The 17,338-nt window shown below is 51.2% G+C and overlaps 1 protein-coding gene across 8 annotated transcripts in view; it reads left to right on the forward strand.

Annotated features, from left to right (window-relative positions):
• Nucleotides 1-17,028, forward strand: part of LOC109553917 (collagen alpha-1(XIII) chain) — an 83,266-nt gene extending 66,238 nt beyond the window's left edge. For 6 of the 8 annotated variants that reach the window (XM_070782195.1, XM_070782192.1, XM_019954223.2 and 3 more), the window contains 6 exons: nucleotides 1,687-1,740; nucleotides 3,044-3,097; nucleotides 5,267-5,302; nucleotides 10,944-11,030; nucleotides 14,993-15,031; nucleotides 16,723-17,028. In XM_070782195.1, coding sequence (XP_070638296.1) covers nucleotides 1,687-1,740; nucleotides 3,044-3,097; nucleotides 5,267-5,302; nucleotides 10,944-11,030; nucleotides 14,993-15,031; nucleotides 16,723-16,725 — 273 coding nt within the window. In that variant the 3' untranslated portion in view covers nucleotides 16,726-17,028. Of the gene's footprint in view, nucleotides 1-1,686; nucleotides 1,741-3,043; nucleotides 3,098-5,266; nucleotides 5,303-10,943; nucleotides 11,031-11,968; nucleotides 12,047-14,992; nucleotides 15,032-16,722 lie in introns of all 8 variants that reach the window. The other 2 variants (XM_070782193.1, XM_019954226.2) reach the window with 2 other exon arrangements.
• Nucleotides 17,029-17,338: the final 310 nt, after the last annotated feature.

Raw genomic sequence — 17,338 nt, forward strand, 5'->3', positions numbered from 1 at the left:
TGTCTTCATCCTGTGAGCTCTGTCCATCTCCTGTCTGCCCACAAGGGCTTTCTAGTCCTGTGCAGCCACATGTATGTGGGTGAGGCCAGCACTGACGGGCGAGGGCGGGTGGGGCATAGATGAGCCATAGGCAAGTCCCAGCTTAGTGTTCTGAGAGCCTTTGACATCCATTCCTTCACCACATCTGCCTCACACCACAGTCCCTCTCTCTCTGTCCTCCTTGCACCCAGCACACCTTTCCCAGGTGGCCAGTCTGAGCTAGAGAGATTATCTGTGGCAGAAATCAGAGAAACCATGACTTCCTCTCAACTACTTAGTCCATTCATATTGGACAGAGGGGAGCAGTGCAATGTATACATTTATATTTTCTGTCCCCTTTGAACCTGAAGGTTTTTTTCTCATCAAATCAATAACAGAAAGTTAAAGGAAAATGTTTACAGGAAGAGTGATCCTGTCTTGCCAATACTAACATCTATTGGGCACTTCCTAGGTGTCAGGCCCAGAACCAAACGCATGCCACGTTTTCATCCATTCTAACCTGGCAGCAGCCTGGGAGGCAGACACTCCCGTTCTCATTCCCATTTTACAGGTGGGAAAATGGACTCTTAGGGAAACCAAGAAACTTCTCCAAAATCGCAGTTTATAGGCCTTTGAGGGAGGAGTTGAAGCTGACCAGTGACTTCAGAGTGCTATTCTGACACTCTGCCACAGACATCCACATCTTTCCCTCCTCCCTCAAAGGGGCCACCGCGAACATCATATGTCTCTTTTTTCCACTTAAAGTAAATCAGCCTTTGCCCACTTGCTCCCACCCAACCTGTCACAGCTACATCCCAGCACCACCAGGAACCGCCCATAGGCCCAGGCCCAGTCCTCATGTCCTGAGCAAGAAATACAATCACTGAGGCTGAGCAATAGGAAGCTCTGAATTATAGGTTTCGCCTAGCAGTGCTGTAAATCAGGAACCTGGAGAAGATGTTTAATTATGCCCTAGCAAGCCCCACTCTGTTTCTAAGCAACACAGCTCTGATCACCCCCACTGCCCTGTGGGGCTGCAACCCCAAGTCAGGGGCACGTAGGGCACACCTCCACGGCAGGCCAGCGTCAGCAGACATCCACTAATCTACTCTCCAATCCAGCCTGTCCCTCAGGGCCTGGGATGGGGACAGAAGGCCCGGCCAGAAGCTGAAGGCCAGGGCCCGCAGTGGGGGCGGGGTGGGGGTGGACGATGGCTGAATGACCCTCCCACGCCTGCCTCTGTGTGTGCGTCTGCATCGGTCTCTGTGGCATGAAGACCCTCCCGCTGCATGTGGAGCTGCGTCAGCAAAGGCGTGCCAGCCCCCAGCCTCCCCACCCCTGGGATGGCGTCAACTCCCTCCCGAGCGCTTCTGGGAGCAAACTAAGCAACCGTTCTCCTGCCGTTTTCAGCCTTGGCAAGCTTGGCTGTGACGCGAAAGGGTTTCCTTCCTCAAATCTGGCTCTGAGGCAGGGGGGAGAGCTCTCTCCCCGAGGCCCCCAAAACCAAACAGGAACGCGGCCCAGTCCAATGTCCACCCTGCACGAGCCGGGCCTCGCCAACCCTGAAAACTGGGCCTCTGGACCTTGCTCATCTCCAGGCATCGGGCGGGGATCCTGGGCTCCCCTTAGCATCAGGGCCCTCACCTCCGCATTTTCTCACCTCCCCAGGGTACTCCAGGACCAATCGGAGTTCCAGGCCCAGCGGGACCAAAGGGAGAGAGGGTGAGTGCCCAGCGAGGTAGACCAGGGGCCCCTCAGCCCCCCCTCTGCCTCAGGCCCTCAGTCCTGGTTCCTGCGACCCACAGGGCCACCGTGTCAGCCCAGCCGTCTCAGCCCCCATCTGTTCCTCCTAGACCCAGCCAGCGCCTCATGCACGTCTTCTCTTGATGATCCTCCCAGCCTGTGCGGGTGCAGCAGGCCTGGGGTGCTCTTTTTTTTTCTGGCCGTGCCACTCAGCTTGTGGGTTCTTAGTTCCCCAACCAGGGATCGAATCCATGCCCTCTACAGTAGAAGCTCTGAGTCCTAACTACTACCCCTGCCAGGGAGGTCCCGGGGTGCTCATTTTGTAACTACAAGTGAACAGAGACTTGGAGAGCTTCCTCCGCTCAGTTTCTGGTCACCTGGCTTCGCTCACAGGTGACTGGCGAGGCCCCAGACCCTGCTGTCACCAGACATGCCTGAACTCTGCAGTGACTTAGGGAAACAGCACAGAACATGGTGCCAGGTGGTGTTAGAAATCCTGGGGATGTCAAGAAGCCAGGAGACCTGCGCATCAGACCAGCTCTCGTGGGTCACTCTCCCACAACCAGTGCAGTGGGCTTGTGCAGGGGTTGGGGGAGGAAAGCTCCCCACACCAGCTCCTCCAAACCAGGCCTGGTTTCCACACTCTCAGGGCCTGGCATCACTGGAGAGCTGGCATGGGCACTGGACCTCTGAGTGGGCATCTGCTGGGCTCTCCACCTGTAAGAGCAGAAAGCCCACCCTGCTGACTCTGCCCACAGGAGAGGCTTTGTCTCTTTGGTTCTCAGACTACACAACGGGGGGAGGGTGAGGTGGGGGAGCGAGCTTCTGGAGACAGATGTGGGCTTCCCCGAGCTCTGCAGCCATTTGGAGAACCAGGGTGGCTGCTCTGAGGGGTGACACCTGCAGCTTCGGAGAGAAATCAGAGCTCTCTTTCTCTCCCCATTGCCCCCTTCCTTCTCTCTCCCTGTCTGCCTTGCCATGCCCATTTCCTGTTCCTTGGTCTCCTCCCCTGCTTCTGCCTCTGGCCAGCCAGTACGCCCGCCCCAACAAACAAATGTCCACAGAGGCCAGGATCTGTGGAAGAAGGGTGAGAGGAGCTCCCAAGCCCCCTCCTCAGGGCGTGTAGTCCATGTAGTCACCCCACCTTCCAACCAGCCCTTACTTCCTGGGAGGCTCTTTGAGGAGACTGGAGAGGTTGCCCAGGTTTCGTATGAAAACAGAAAGTGGCTGTCGGAAGGTTACCATGTCAGGGAAGGCTCATGTGTTCTTTCTCTGGTTTCAGGGCAGCAAAGGTGACCCTGGGATGACAGGACCAACGGGAGCAGCTGGGCTTCCTGTAAGTCTCATGGGATCAGAGGCTCCACCCGCCCGGGTCCCCCACCACAGAAGCACTGTCAAACAGAATACCCAGGGCCTGGAGCAAAAAATCTAGGGCCAAGCGAGGAGAATTCTCATCTCTGTGACAGATGAAGCAGCCAACTGCCACCAGCCCACTCTCTAGCACTCCCCTGCTGGGCTCTGCTCCAGGCAAACCCCGGGGCCCATGGCCCCTGATAGGGAATCAGGTCCTCACCAGTGCGGACCATCTGGCACACATGGCTGAGCCTCTTCCCTGAAGGCCTCTGTGTTCGATGCAGTGAGGGTCTCACAGGTGACTGTGCCATGGTCCCTGCCCTCATGCAGGGACAGAGCCACGTCCAGATCACTAGACGGCAGGGAGACATCTCCCAAGACAGGCAGCTTCCCATTTGCAATGGACTTCTCCTTGCTGGGTTATAGAAGTCGGCTGCCTGGGAGGGGCAGGACTTTGGTTTCCCACCCACTTGAAGGTCGTACACTAATTGGGTTCCATACTCGGCAGTGCTTCGACACCTCCAGCCAGTCTTTGCTTTACATCCCTCTCCAGCAGAAGACAAGGAGGAAAAGAATTGAAAGCAGTCTTGTAGAGAGGTTTAGTCACAGCAACATTGTTTGCAAGAGCTAAAAATGTGAAGCAACCAAAGTGTCTGTAGATACATGAATGAATAATCAAAACGTGGTATATGTGTGCAGTAGCGTATTTTCCAGTCTTAGGAAGGAAACTCTGACATTCTACACTACGGTGAACCCTGGGGACATTTAAGTGAGATAAGCCAGTCACAGAAAGACAAATACTGTATGACTTCACTTATATGAGGTATTTATAGTAGTCAAAACCATAGTGACAGAAAGTAGAGCGCTGATGAAAGGTGGAATGAGTAGTTACTGTCTAATGATACAGAGTTTTAGTTTTGCAAGGTAAAAAGAGTTTTGAAGATGGAAAGTAGTGGCAGTTACACAAAAATATGAGTGTACTTAATACCACTGAACTGAATGCTGAAAAATGGTTAAGAAGGGAAATTTTGTGCTGTGTGCTAAGTCGCTTCAGTCATGTCCAACTCTGTGCGACCCCATGGACTGTAGCCTGCCAGGCTCCTCTGTCCGTGGGATTCTCCAGGCATGAATACTGGAGTGGGCTACCATGCCCTCCTCCAGGGGATCTTCCCGACCCAGGAATCGAACCCACATCTCTTATGTATCCTGCATTGAAAGCCAGGTTCTTTAACAGTAGGGCCATATTTTACCACAATAAAAAAAATTGAAGGAAAAAATAATAGAGAACAACTTGCACCTTGAAAAGAGGGGCTCAGGAGTTTTGGAGTCATTTTTATAGCAAGAGGCAAGTGGGATCTAGGAACCCAAATCTGGTCAGTACTCTGACAACCCAGAGGGATGGGATGGGGTAGGAGGTGGGAGGGAGGTTCAAGAGGGAGGGGACATATATATATCTATGGCTGATTCATGTTAATGGATGGCAGAAACAAACACAATTATTGTTAAGTAATTATCCTCCAATTAAAAAAAAAGAAGAAGAGGCAGGTGGGAAAGCCATGCAAACACCTGCCTATCCAGGAGCAGTCTTTGCTCCCATCTAGAAGAACCCGACCCCAGGCCAGGGTGTTGGCTGCAGAGTGAGAAACCAGAACTGTGTCTGACTTTACCCATAACTCATTATCTGTCTCTAGGTCAAGTTCCTTGAGCAGGTATTCTCCTTTGTCCCCCTTCCTTAAAATGGGGCTCATGAAACCTGTCTCTGATGAATTAGGCACCAGTAAAGAGCTTTATGTGGAGAAGGCAATGGCAACCCACTCCAGTACTCTTGCCTGGAAAATCCCACGGGCAGAGGAGCCTGGTAGGCTGCAGTCCGTGGGGTCGCGAAGAGTCGGACACGACTGAGTGACTTCACTTTCACTTTTCATTTTCATGCATTGGAGAAGGCAATGGCAACCCACTCCAGTACTATTGCCTGGAGAATCCCAGGGACGGGGAGCCTGGTGGGCTGCAGTCCATGGGGTCACACAGAGTTGGACACGACTGAAGCGACTTAGCAGCAGCAGCAAAGAGCTTTTTAAGCCTGGAAGGAAGGACTGTGTGGCCATCCTGTGTTTTCTCCTTAACATGTTTTTGTTTCTCTGATTTATTGCAGGGTTTACACGGACCACCCGGGGACAAAGGAAACCGGGTCAGTCTGAGTCCTCACACTTTGGCTCTGATCACTAATGTCTTCATGGCGAGGTGGAATGACCAACTGGGGATTCCTGACTCAATGTGGAAATACAGTTTTTCCTGATAAATCATTCTAAATTAAAAGACTTTCTAGTGAGGGGCTTAATTCGTGGCACTCAGGGAGCCTAGGGACCTAATCCTGAAATTGTAGCACGTATTTTTCCACGAGGAAAGGGGAGGCTGAGTCCCAGGGCGGCCATCAGATTAGCATTGCCATTCAGTGACAGGAGTCACAAGCCCAGCTCTCTCTAGGTTGCCCTGATAATGGGCCCCTAAACGAGATTTTTACATCCATCATTGCCGAGTCCTCGTCTTCTGACACCCAGTTTTACCAGGCATCCCAGGTCACTGGTGAGAGAGAAAATAAATCCCAGCTCCAAGAACAAGCAGACAACTGTTGTACACAGGCAAACCTTTTAAAAGGATCCCAGCCGTTGCTTCTCTTGGAAAGAGTCGGCAGGACTATGACATGAGTCACGGCTTTCAGGACCCTGCTCCTCCTTTAGTTTCTGCCATCTTCACCAGGACACAGTCCTGAGTGTCCACGGCATCCACAGCCACCTGACGGCCACATGGCACACTGGTGCCCAGGAGCAGTCATCGCACAACATCTCACCAAGGGCTGGCCTTTGCTTCCTTTCTAGAACGTCTTGTTGGCTGCCTCGTCACGGTGGTTCTCAGTGGGGTGCACGTCCCCTAGAAGGCCAAGAGCATCTTCTAGTGGGAATAATATTCCAGGATCTTAGAGGTAGAAGAAGAGTAGGAAGAACAGGAGAAACATGCTCCAAACTATGATAAGACGTTCTGAGTCCCCACGAGAGTTAGACACAGAGCACGGGACTTGCAGAAGCCTGGTCTTCTGGCTCGTCTTTGAACACTGATAATAGAGCGTTCATGAATAGAACATGCCAGAATCGGTACATTTATATCTGGCATCAGCACCAGTCTCTTCCATTTAAGATGGATTTACTGAACAGTTCCATATTCCTAAAGTTTCCTTTCTGACAGCTGGTCAGAAGCAATCCATTTATCCCATATATTCTATGAACAGGAAAGGAAAGGCAAAGCTACCCTCTCAGACTGTCCATGAAAAGCCCATCGTTGCTTCGCTGTTGCTTGTGGAGGTGAAGCTGGAGATGTTCAAAGCCCCTCACGCCCACTGGCTATGCAAGGGGGCTCCTAAACTTTGCCTCACATCACACCTGGGGCACCCCATCAGAGAGGCTCAGAATAAACCACTGGAATAAACAGACCCACTTCCAGAAATGGGCCAGCCAGTTACGGCGGCCTGGAAAGCCCACCTCCAACACTGGCATCCGAGAGTTCAGGCCACTAAAATAATTGATCATTCCACCTCTCAGTTGGCATACTAACCTCCTTTCTAATTTGTTTCTGGAGTGTTCTGGTTTTCTTTGTTATGTTCAGTTAATACTTGTCAAGCCTCTTTCTTAAGACTTTTCAGTTGGCTTGAGGCACTGGGCCATTTGAAAGCTACAAAACCAATCTTTCCAGTGGTGGTGACTGTGTGGCTCTAGAGGCAGAAGCGAGGCAAGAAAATGCCCTTGTCAGGACTTCCCTGGGAGTCCAGTGGTTAAAACTCTGCCCTTCCAATGCAGGGAGCTCGAGTTGGGGAGCTAAGATTCCACACATCATGCAGTGAAGCCGATAAATAAAAATTTTCAATGCCCTTGTCACAGATGGAGAGATGGTGGGAGGCTGGTGGCTCTGATGCTTAAAGAACCGAGGTCATTGAATGAGCCACTGAGGCCCCATGATTCAGTGGGAAAATATTTCTTCTCCAGATCCTATTCTAAGGTTTTATATACTTCTCCCCTGTCCCACATATAAATTAGCAATATGTCACTTAGTAAAAATCAAGTCCAGAAAACAGGCAAGTTACACGAACCTTCCTTGGAGTGCCTCATAAAAAACCAGTAGACTTCTTCCAAAGGGCAGGTCTCCAAATCAAGGGCCAGATAATTCTTCCGTCCAAGAGATCTGACTCTCAGGAGCCAGAATGTCCTAGAAGAGTACCCCCGACAGCTCGCCTCCTCTTTCAGACCTCTTCACACCACTGGCCTTAATGGGGCTTTTGAGGGGAGAGATGAGCGCTTGGTGATAAAAGCCTCCAAAATGAAGAAAGGTCCAAGCAGAGTCAGCTCTGTGCCATGACCAGTTTTTTCTGGCACCTGGAAACTCAGAAGGCTGACACTTTGGTCTAGGGAAAAGGCCAGAAGTGCTTAGGTGATGCTCAGGTTGGAAGTTTCATTACTGCTTGTGGAGGTGAAGCTGGAGATGTTCAAAGTCCTTCATGCCCACTGGCTATGGAAGGGGGCTCCCAAACTCTGCCTCACGTCACACCTGGGGCACCCCATCAGAGAGGCTCGGATGGGTGCCCCAGGTCTGTTATCCTATCTCCGAGTGACCCAAGACACAGCCTTAAGAACAAGCTACTCCAAGTCCCACTAGAGAATGGTCTTGGGGCCTCCTTCCTGCTCATGGAAGGAGGACGGTCCTCATGGTGGTGGGCAAGGCCCAGAGGCCAAGACTGGCAGTTTTCTTAGGGGACACACATGCCAGGGGAAAGAGTCTGTCCTTGTCACCAGGGGCATTCTCCTTGTCCCTTAACAGCTCTGTGAATTTAGCCCGAGAGCCACTTTTAGGATGAAAAAATTCATCACAGGGTAAAGGGTGGTGTGAATTTGGCAATCGGGGCATCAGGAAAATTGGGTTTCACTGTGGGGCTTCCTGCAAACCAGCCAACTGAAAGGTCTGGGAGCATTCATGCAGCTTCTGTCACTCTCCGAGAGGTGCCGTCTGCAATGTGTGTGTGTGTGCAGGTGTGTGTGTATGGGAGAGTGCATGCGTGTGCATGTATGTACATGGCTTGTGTGCATGCATGTGGGTGCGCATGCATTTTTGCATCTTGCTTCCCCAGGTCCCCTTGCCTCCTTCCTCTCCCCAGTCTGCTCTCTCTTGGCCTGGGCCTGCTTCTTCCTCCCTTTACTCCCTGAATATTTCTCCCTCTAGATAGGTTCACCCATTATAATAATCCCATAGCCTCATCCTTTCCCTTCCAGTCCTCCAGCTTCAGTTTATTTCCTCTAAAAGCAGTGTTGTTCATTTTTTAAGAACGCCCTGCCACTTGATTCTGCCTGCCCCCCTCCCATACCAATTTGACACCCCTCTGCACCAAGGCAGAGGGGTCCTCTTGGGAAAGGGAGCAGCGAGGATGTAGGTGAAGTTACAACTCTGATGACCCAATAAGGCCACTTCCTGTGCCCTTAGAACCTGACAGCCCAGAGTGCAAGTTTCCCATCCTGAAGGGACCTCGGCTAACCCTCTGCCCCCCACAGGCCCATCATCAGGACCTGCAGAGCCCCACTCCCTGGAGCTGTGCTCACACTCTGAACTTAAGGAACTGTGCTCACTTTTGTGCTGGCCTCACCCAGAGTATAAGGGGCACCTACCTGAGAAAGTTTCCCACAGGGCTTCTTCATCCAAATAGCAAGTGGTTTCGCTTGTCCACTGTCTGCAGGTTAACTGTCCCATGATTTCCTCATTGGTGGGCATATCTTAGAGCCAATGCCATGACACCTAAGATGCATAGACACATTTCCTCTTAAACACACTAAGTAGGCATTTGCATTTTAGAAAACTCACTTAGAAGGATGTGTTGGCAATTGCAGGTAACCTCTGAAATCAAGAAATGTGGGTAATTTTCAAAGGCCTGGAGAAACATCTTAAGTATTCTTATCCATTGCCTCCCTCTAAGGAACCCTGTAGCCTTCCACTGCTGGAACACTGTAGACAGGAGGCCCAGCCTCCGACGGCAGCCTTGGCTCCTACAGTGGCTGACAAGAAGTGACAACTGTTACTGCTCTTATTATGAAGCTGCTGTCATGACTGAGCACATACTATAGGCCAGTGCATGCGTGTGTGCTAAGTTGCCTCAGTCGTGTCCAACTCTTTGCAACCCCATGGACTATAGTCTGCCATGCTCCTCTGTCCATGGGATTCTCCAGGCAAGAATACTGGAGTGGGTTGCCATTTCCTCCTCCAGGGGAACTTCCCGACCCAGGGATTGAGCCTGCATCTCTTACGCCTCCTGCATTGGCAGGCAAGTTCTTTATTGCTATGGTGGTTTAGTCACTAAGTCGTGTCCAACTCTTGGATTCTTGCGACCCCATTGACTGTAGCCTGCCAGGCTCCTCTGTCTATGGGATTCTCTAGGCAAGACTACTGGAGTGGGTTGCCATTTCCTCCTCCAGGGGAACATCCTAACACAGGGATCAAACCTGGGTCTCCTGCATTGCAGGCAGATTCTTTACCAACTGAGCTATGAGGGAAGCCCTTTATCCCTATATGCCAGTATTAAGCACTAAATGTGCACAAAGACCTCGCAACAATGTTCTGAGGGAGGTGCTATTATCCACACTTTACAGATGAAGAAACTGAGGCTCAGAGAGGTTAAGTAAGCTCCCAAAGTCTCGCGGCTGAGAAGAGGCAAATCCCGTTCAGCTGCAAGCCTTCTCTCTGACCATTAGGCTACCCACCCCGAGACACAGTGAAAGCCCCCAAGCCTGAGACAACCGGCCTTCAATAGAGGAGAGCTCCAGGGAGACTTCCCAGGGGCATGCTTGGTCCCTCATAAGGAAATCCCACATATAAAACCCCAACTCAAATTCATTACACAGAGTTTCCCACAGCCCTTCTTTAAATGTAGAGTGACCTTGACACATGTAAAATAGGGTTCAGTTTAGAAAGATGATGTTTGCTGAAGCTTTTCAGAAACAAATGAATTCCTTGAGTCAACATATCCGTATACAAGTAGCTGCCCATGACCTCAGACCAGGATGGGCCAGAGAACGGGAGGACCCAGCTGAGAACCTAGACACACAACATACACACATGCACTTGTACACACACACAAGCTCATGTACTACCATGTGTGTCGCACGTGCCTGCATGCCAGGTTCACACACACACACACACACACACACACACACACACACACACACACCAGGGCTCTGAACAAAATCACCCTGCCTCCTAAGAGAATGTCAAAGGGATGGACCCAACTGGGACAAAAGCTGTTAGGGCAGACCCTTTTTCTCTAATATGAGTGATCTATGATGATCTTTATTTATTTTTGGCTGTGTGGCACATTGGATCTTAGTTCCCCGACCAGGAATCGAACCCACACCCCTTGCATTGGAAGATGGGAGTCTTAACCACTCGACCTCCAGGGAAGTTCCAGATCCCTTAAAAAAATGAACCCTCAAAGAGAAGGAAATGGGTCCCCCTGTCCATTATATAGATGCATTCCGGGCTCAGAATTAGTATCACCCATCTGCACTTCCTCCCACCTCTGGCTCTCAGCCCTACTGACCCACACACACACCTGCCTTAGCCAAATACTCAGGTTCTTTGTGGGGTGGGGTGGACACTGATCCCTAATCCTGTTGAGGAGACTATCCTAATTGAGAGAATCTATTTTCCCCTCTTTTTTTTTATTCTGTCTCTAACCTTAACACATGAATGATCCTAAAGTTTTGATGTTTTTTTTTTTTCTTGGACTAAACCATTATTTACAGGGGGAGAGGGGGAAGAAAGGCTCTAGAGGGCCTAAGGGGGATAAGGGAGACCAAGGAGCGCCTGGATTAGATGCCCCCTGTCCATTGGTATGTTTCCATCTATCACTTGGTTTTTCTGGTTTTTCCTGGAGGTTTGCAAGCTGGAAACAAAGAAGGCAAATAAACTAAGATGAAAACCGAATGACTCCATTGACACCACCAAAACCGGTCTGTTCATGTGGCCGATGAAATTCTGCCCGCTGTTGGTGTTGCCTTAAAACCACAGCTGCAAGCAATTCCCACTAAGTCCCTTCCCTTTGAAGATGCTGAACAATTGATGTGTGGAAATGGAGACACCACATGGAAAGGGATTTGGGAGCAGGCCTCGGCTCTTAGCTCCGGGATGGCTTTGGAAGCCAGGGTAGCATTTGTGAACCACCCCCGTTTGCCTTCTTTGTTTTGGGGCCACCTCTGTGGCCAGCAGTTCAAGTCATCTGAATTCCCACTTGGTCAGGATGCAGGACGCCAGGGCTAGCATCTCCTGAGGGTCACCTTTGTCCCAAACGGGGCAGAACGAGGCCAGAGAGGGGCTTTTATATACAGCCTCTCAATGCCCACCAGCCATCCGGCCAAAACCTGCAAAACTGCAGACCAAGGTCAGTAGACACACACCCCCAGGAAGCCTTCCCAAAACAGCCAGTGAGGAATGATTCATGGCACATTGCTGGGCTTCTCAAGTGTCCCTCAACCCATTGGAAGGTCCTGAAATTATGATGCATTAAGTTGAAGCTCGTGTGTGTTGACGCCAGTGCGTCTCTAAATAGAGAGGGGGCTGGAAGGACACGTCGCCAAGCTCAACATTCCTGGATCCAGAGAGAGCACAAAGGCTGAATTGGGAAGGCGGGAATCAACTGGGGTTTGAGGTTTACCTGTAGATGCCCTAAGGGTCCTGCATCCTGGCCAGGATAAGACTGGGCCTCTCCACGCCACAGGCGGAGCTGGCCAGCCTTGACCGAAATAATCATCGTGGTTGGTTTTGTGAACAGGGACACCGAGGTTTTAAAGGAGAGAAAGGGGAGCCGGGGTTACCAGGGCTGGACGGACTGGATGCCCCGTGCCCATTGGTATGGCATCACCCTCCCTTGCCTGCATGGCCAGTATGGCCTTCCTCACGTGTGTGGTTTGTGCCTGTGTGCCTCTCCAACTGCCCTCCACACTCCTGCTCCCTCCATCTGGCCTCCGCTTCCCACCTCTTCACTCTGTGGACACCAAGGGTCACCCTGCCTTGGCTGGCCCTCAGGGGCTCCTGCACAGCCCCCTCTTGCATGCAAAGTCTGCCAGGAGGCTTCTTTTTCTTCCTCTTGCAGCCGCTTCAAAAGCCCATCACCTTAATGTGAGCTGGTCCTACCCACCCAATGCCAGCTTTAGCTGCATCGGACCCTCCTTTCAGAACAGCTTCTAGACAAAACTGCCACCAGAAAGGAAGCCAGGGAAGTAGAGTCTCTGCATTAGCTCTCAGGACTGTGACTTCTCTGCCTTCACACACTGCAGTTAGTTGGATGAACATTTGAATGAGATGCCCAAGTTGGCCCCATGTCCCTCTCCACACCAACATCTCACTATTTAGCAGAGGACAGATGGACACCCTTATAAACACAGGGAAGAATGAGGAGTTCTAGAACCAAAGTTAGAGGAGGGGGTACTCTGCCTGACGTTCCAGCACAGACCTGGGATCACTGTCCAGGTGACACCCCAGTACGAAAGGATGGTCCAAAATCAGGATTCTAGATCCTAGAGGGTTCATCCTTTTCTGCTTGAATCCCAGAAGATGCTGCAAGACCCTCCCTTGGCTTCCTCTTTTTTTCCCCTATCTTTCAGTGGTTTGCCACCAAAAAGTCTAGAAGAACATGGAAAGGTTGAGAATGTGGTTAAGGAAGGGACGGGAGGAGACAGGGAGGAAGGGAGACATCGGGGACCCACTCCCAAGCATAAGACCTGCCTAAGTGACTACAGTTCTGGTTCCCAAGGTCCAGTCCCTCTCCAGGCAGGGACCTTCTAGGCTTCTACAGCAATCCTTTCAGCGCACTATGGGGGAAGCAGAAGATGGCCCTTCATTCCACGGCAGTTTGCTCACAAGCTTCCTGCCCCCCCTAAATTTCCCAAGGAGGTCTGGAGCTCGTGGAGCTATTTTCATACCAGTAATTGTCAGATGAGAATTCCCAGCCTCACATCCCCACTCCAGAGTCACACAGGAATTATCTTGGGACAGAGGAGAAAAAGCTATAAGAAAAGATGCTATGTGACCCTGACAGGTGACCACAGAGCCCCTTGAAGGGACTTTCAGGGACCAGGAGAGGCAGATTAAGCTGACAGAGTGGCTGCTTCCTGTCCCCCACCCGGTCTCCTGAATCCTCAGCATGCAGCATGCACCTCACAGGCACCTTTCTCAGCCATGGAATCTCCCACGCCCTCCACGGCACCTCCGCTGATCATCAACCAGTCATCCCTTCTACCACAGCCTTTTCCAGGATCCCGAAATCTGAGTTCTGCCGGCTGCAGCCCTGGCTCCTCACCCTGCTCTTCACCCACACACTGCCACTGCACCCCCTCCCTGCCTGCCCAGCCCTCCTCTGTCCCCCCTGCCACCGTCCACGTGCCAATGGGAAGTCGCTGTGGTCCGCGGAGGCGCCTGTCCCTCCCAGAGTCCATGGGAAGTGTTGCGCTATGGCGGGCTGGGAAACGGGACCCAGGTCTTCATGGAACCCTGGGATGCACCACCTTCCCCTGCAGAACCTCCCCAACCCAGAAGGGATGGTGAAAGTCACCTTGATTTGACCTTTAATGCAAACTGGCATTTTCTCCAATAATGTATCATTTGTCTTAATTTTGCTCTGGAAGTTTACGTACCTTCCCTTTCTTGTTTGGCGTTGTTGCTGTTTGCCGTCTCCTGCATTGTGTTACTGTGGGCGTGGGGCAGTGGGCGGCAGGGGCGGGGGTGGGGGAGAGGCGGCGCTATTGATCAGGATTTTTAGTACAAGGTAACTAGACTTCTTCAGCACCCGTGCAGGGCCAGCTGTCTGCTGGGCTCCAGGTGAGCAGTTTCCGCGCCTGTCATGGGTGGATGAGTAGGTTCAGGCATAGGGGGCTCCCATTCCAGCCCCTCGGGGGCTGACCACTTGCTCGGGTCTCCTGAAACCCTGTGTGCATCTCCTTCTCTGCCCTGGAACCTGGAGTTCTAGAACCTGGGCTGCAGTTCTAATAGACTCAGACTGAGAACCAGATCGCTGCCCTGGTTCAGCCTCATCCTCCCTGCCTGCTCCTCAGGGGTTTCCAGTTTCCCCCAGGGCGCACCAGAGCAGCCAGGACAGCCGGGGGCGGAGGAGACTCAGGATGTCCTGAGGCTTCAGGTGCTCAGCGGGTGCACCAGCAGAGGGGACAAGTGGCCCCTGGTGGGTTCTCATCCTACCACTGCGCAGCCCCCCAAGTCCCATGAGACAGCAAAGGCTGTGCCGGGAGCCCCGCCTCCTTGCTGAAGGCACCTCAGCCCCACGGTGAAAGCCTGCGAAATCAACCCTCCTCCTCCTTATTGATCAACAGATGGGAGCTGCCTGGATGTCCGCCCCCAGCTGCTAAGGAAGAGAGAGAAATCAGAGAATGAGAGAGTGGGGTGTGTTCGTTCCATAGAGCCGCACCTTCCCCAGGTTTTATGGAGGAGGAAACTGAAGCCTCCAGGTGCTGAGTGGCTTGCCCACAGGCACTGCACACCCAGTACAGCCAGAGAGGAGACCAGCAGGCCTCCGGACTGTCCTCTCCACCACGCTCAGGTCGCCTCTGCTCACGGGCCCACAGGCGATAGGACAGCCCATCTCAGCTTTGAGCTGTCACTACATGTGAGCTCGGCCTGCAAGCAGACAGGCGGGCTTGCTTCCTGCCTCCTTCCGAGGCTAGGCCCTGGGGTAGAGAAGAGAAACAGACAATATCAGGTGGGCCGCGCCCTTGTTCCCCTTATCCTGCTGCTTGTTGGGCCATCCCGGTGAGTCTGAGCCGTCTGCCTTTCTTCCTCACTGCAGGGTGAAGATGGCTTGCCAGTCCAGGGCTGCTGGAACAAGGTAAGCTTTCCCGGGGTTCCAGGGCCTCAGGGCAGAGTTGTACGTGGGCTCCATTTTCTGCCGTGGGATAAAGCATGCACGATTTCCCTTCCAGGCCTTCCTGCAGATGAGGCAGCAAGACATGGGTCCAAAAAGGAACAGTCCCAAAACCAGGGTGCCCGTTAAACATTCCACTCACTGCATGCATTTGAGAACATTTAAAAATGGTTTTTAGGGCATCAGCAAACCCAGAGTATGGAATTTCCATGTTCCTGGACAGATGACATCTTTATGCTTCTTGAGGTTAATTTATACCATACTTCTTCTACAAGGAATTCTAAACCATGTTTCAAAATCAGTTATCATTAGCTAGTCTCATAGTGTTCATAAGAGGCCGTTTAAGCCAGATGATGACGTTTATCCAGATGTAGGAAATCTCAGTTGCTTTAAGGATAAAGTCATATGGATTCTATACCTCCTCACAGAGACCTGCCAGCTCGTCATTCAACCCTTCCTCTTGAACTTAAATAGTCAGAGTTTCACGCTTCTGCACATCGAGACCTGCCCACCCTCTCTTGGAGTCCCACAGTTCCTACCAACAGGGAGGTTTCATTTGTTCACGCTTGCCTTTGGCATTTGTCATCATTAAAGCCACCTGACACCAAAGGGCTGTGCCCTCAACAGAGTCACCCGACTCATCCAGGGCCCCCAATGTGCAAGGCTCCCCGGCATGACCAGGGCCATTGGTTTCCTAATCCAGAAACCCAACTTGGTCTTGGAAAAGGCAGCACCTGCCATGCAGTCCCACCTATGGCTTCCCTTCACCTTCCTCCTGTTCAGAGACTTTTCAACAGCCCTCCACCACCACTGTCTCAAGATCTTGGTTCATTCTCATTAACGAGCTGGAGATCCTTACCTGTCCAAGAGTTTGTGCTTAACTAATCCAGTCCTGCCCAGTGACAGCACTCACTTACAGTGAGATGAATCCACTCCTCTGGCTAAGTGTCCACCATCTCATTAGCTCACAAGATTCGGTAAAAGCAGTGAAACCACCAAGACACCAAGATGTAGGTTGAGCATCTACTCACCCAGGTACCTAAAACACCCCCTAGCCAGAGAGAGGAAAAGCTCTGCTTTCAAGGGAGATTCCTCCCCAGGAATCTGTCTGTCACTTCATCCTCTTGGTTAATTCCCCTAGACCTAGTTAAAGCTCCAAGAAGCAGGAAAGAGGTGTGTCCCCTAAGAAAAAGATTTTCTTCTTCAGGGTTGCTGTGGATGGTTAGGAGATAGAAATGATTGAGCTTAGCAGGGGAAGAAAAGCTACTCTCAAGAGGTACAATGTCTGGGAGAAGCAAGAAGCAGCTGGAGAAGCAAGAAGCAGCTAGAGAGCCTGATGTCTATTGATGCACATCATGAATTCATTCTGGGAAGATTCGGTAATTCAACAGCCAGGCCTCCAAAGGCTGCATAGAGAGAAAGTGCCCTCTAGTGACCAATGAGGGGAATGACTGGAAAGAAAAAGTGTTAAATAGTTTCCCACTGGATGCTGACAGCACCAGGGTCTTGGAGGAGGGGGTTCCCGGCTCCCCCAGGTCCCCTACCCAAAGCTCTCCCATCCAACCCAGAACGAGACCTACCTCACTTCCCACAAGGGAAATAAACACCCACAGACACTAACCCCATGTTGTTCTGTGTTTGTTTTTGTTTTGCAGTGATGCCTCTAACCTGGGATTGGCCTGTGTGTGTGTTTGTACATAGAATATTTATTTTTATACAGTTTTCACTTTTTGAAAATGCCTGAAGTATGATGCATCTTACAGATTATTTTTTAAAAAAGGAAAACCTGCATATTTTGTACAGAAAATACCAACCTCTTCCCTTTTGTTTACAAGATGTTTTGCATACGTCTAAGACTCTAATACACTTTTCATTTGTGAGTACGGCTGTACGTTTGCATGATATTTGTGCACACTTATTAAGTATTGAAGCTTAATAAATTATTGTGTTCCAGTGCCAAAGGGGGCCAACCAGCACTCAGGTGCTGGCTGGTTTGTGTGTGACGTCACAGATACAAGAAGGTCCATGGTGTTTGTTAAGCTAGGTGTGTCTCAGAATATTTTAAACGCTTATGGATTTTCACTATTAAAAAAAGTGAAACGTGGAAATTCTTGATCCTGATTCATCACTAAATTAATTACATTCTTTTCTTGTTAAATCAGGAAGTCCCAGAAGCAGGGGTCCTCACAAATATAATGGTTTGAGGACTTCCCTGGCGGCCCAGGGGTTAAGACTCTGCACTTCCACTGCAGGGCACAAGGGTTTGATTCC

The sequence above is a fragment of the Bos indicus genome, chromosome 28 (genome assembly GCF_029378745.1).
Source record: "Bos indicus isolate NIAB-ARS_2022 breed Sahiwal x Tharparkar chromosome 28, NIAB-ARS_B.indTharparkar_mat_pri_1.0, whole genome shotgun sequence".
In the NCBI taxonomy this organism is placed as follows: domain Eukaryota; kingdom Metazoa; phylum Chordata; class Mammalia; order Artiodactyla; family Bovidae; genus Bos; species Bos indicus.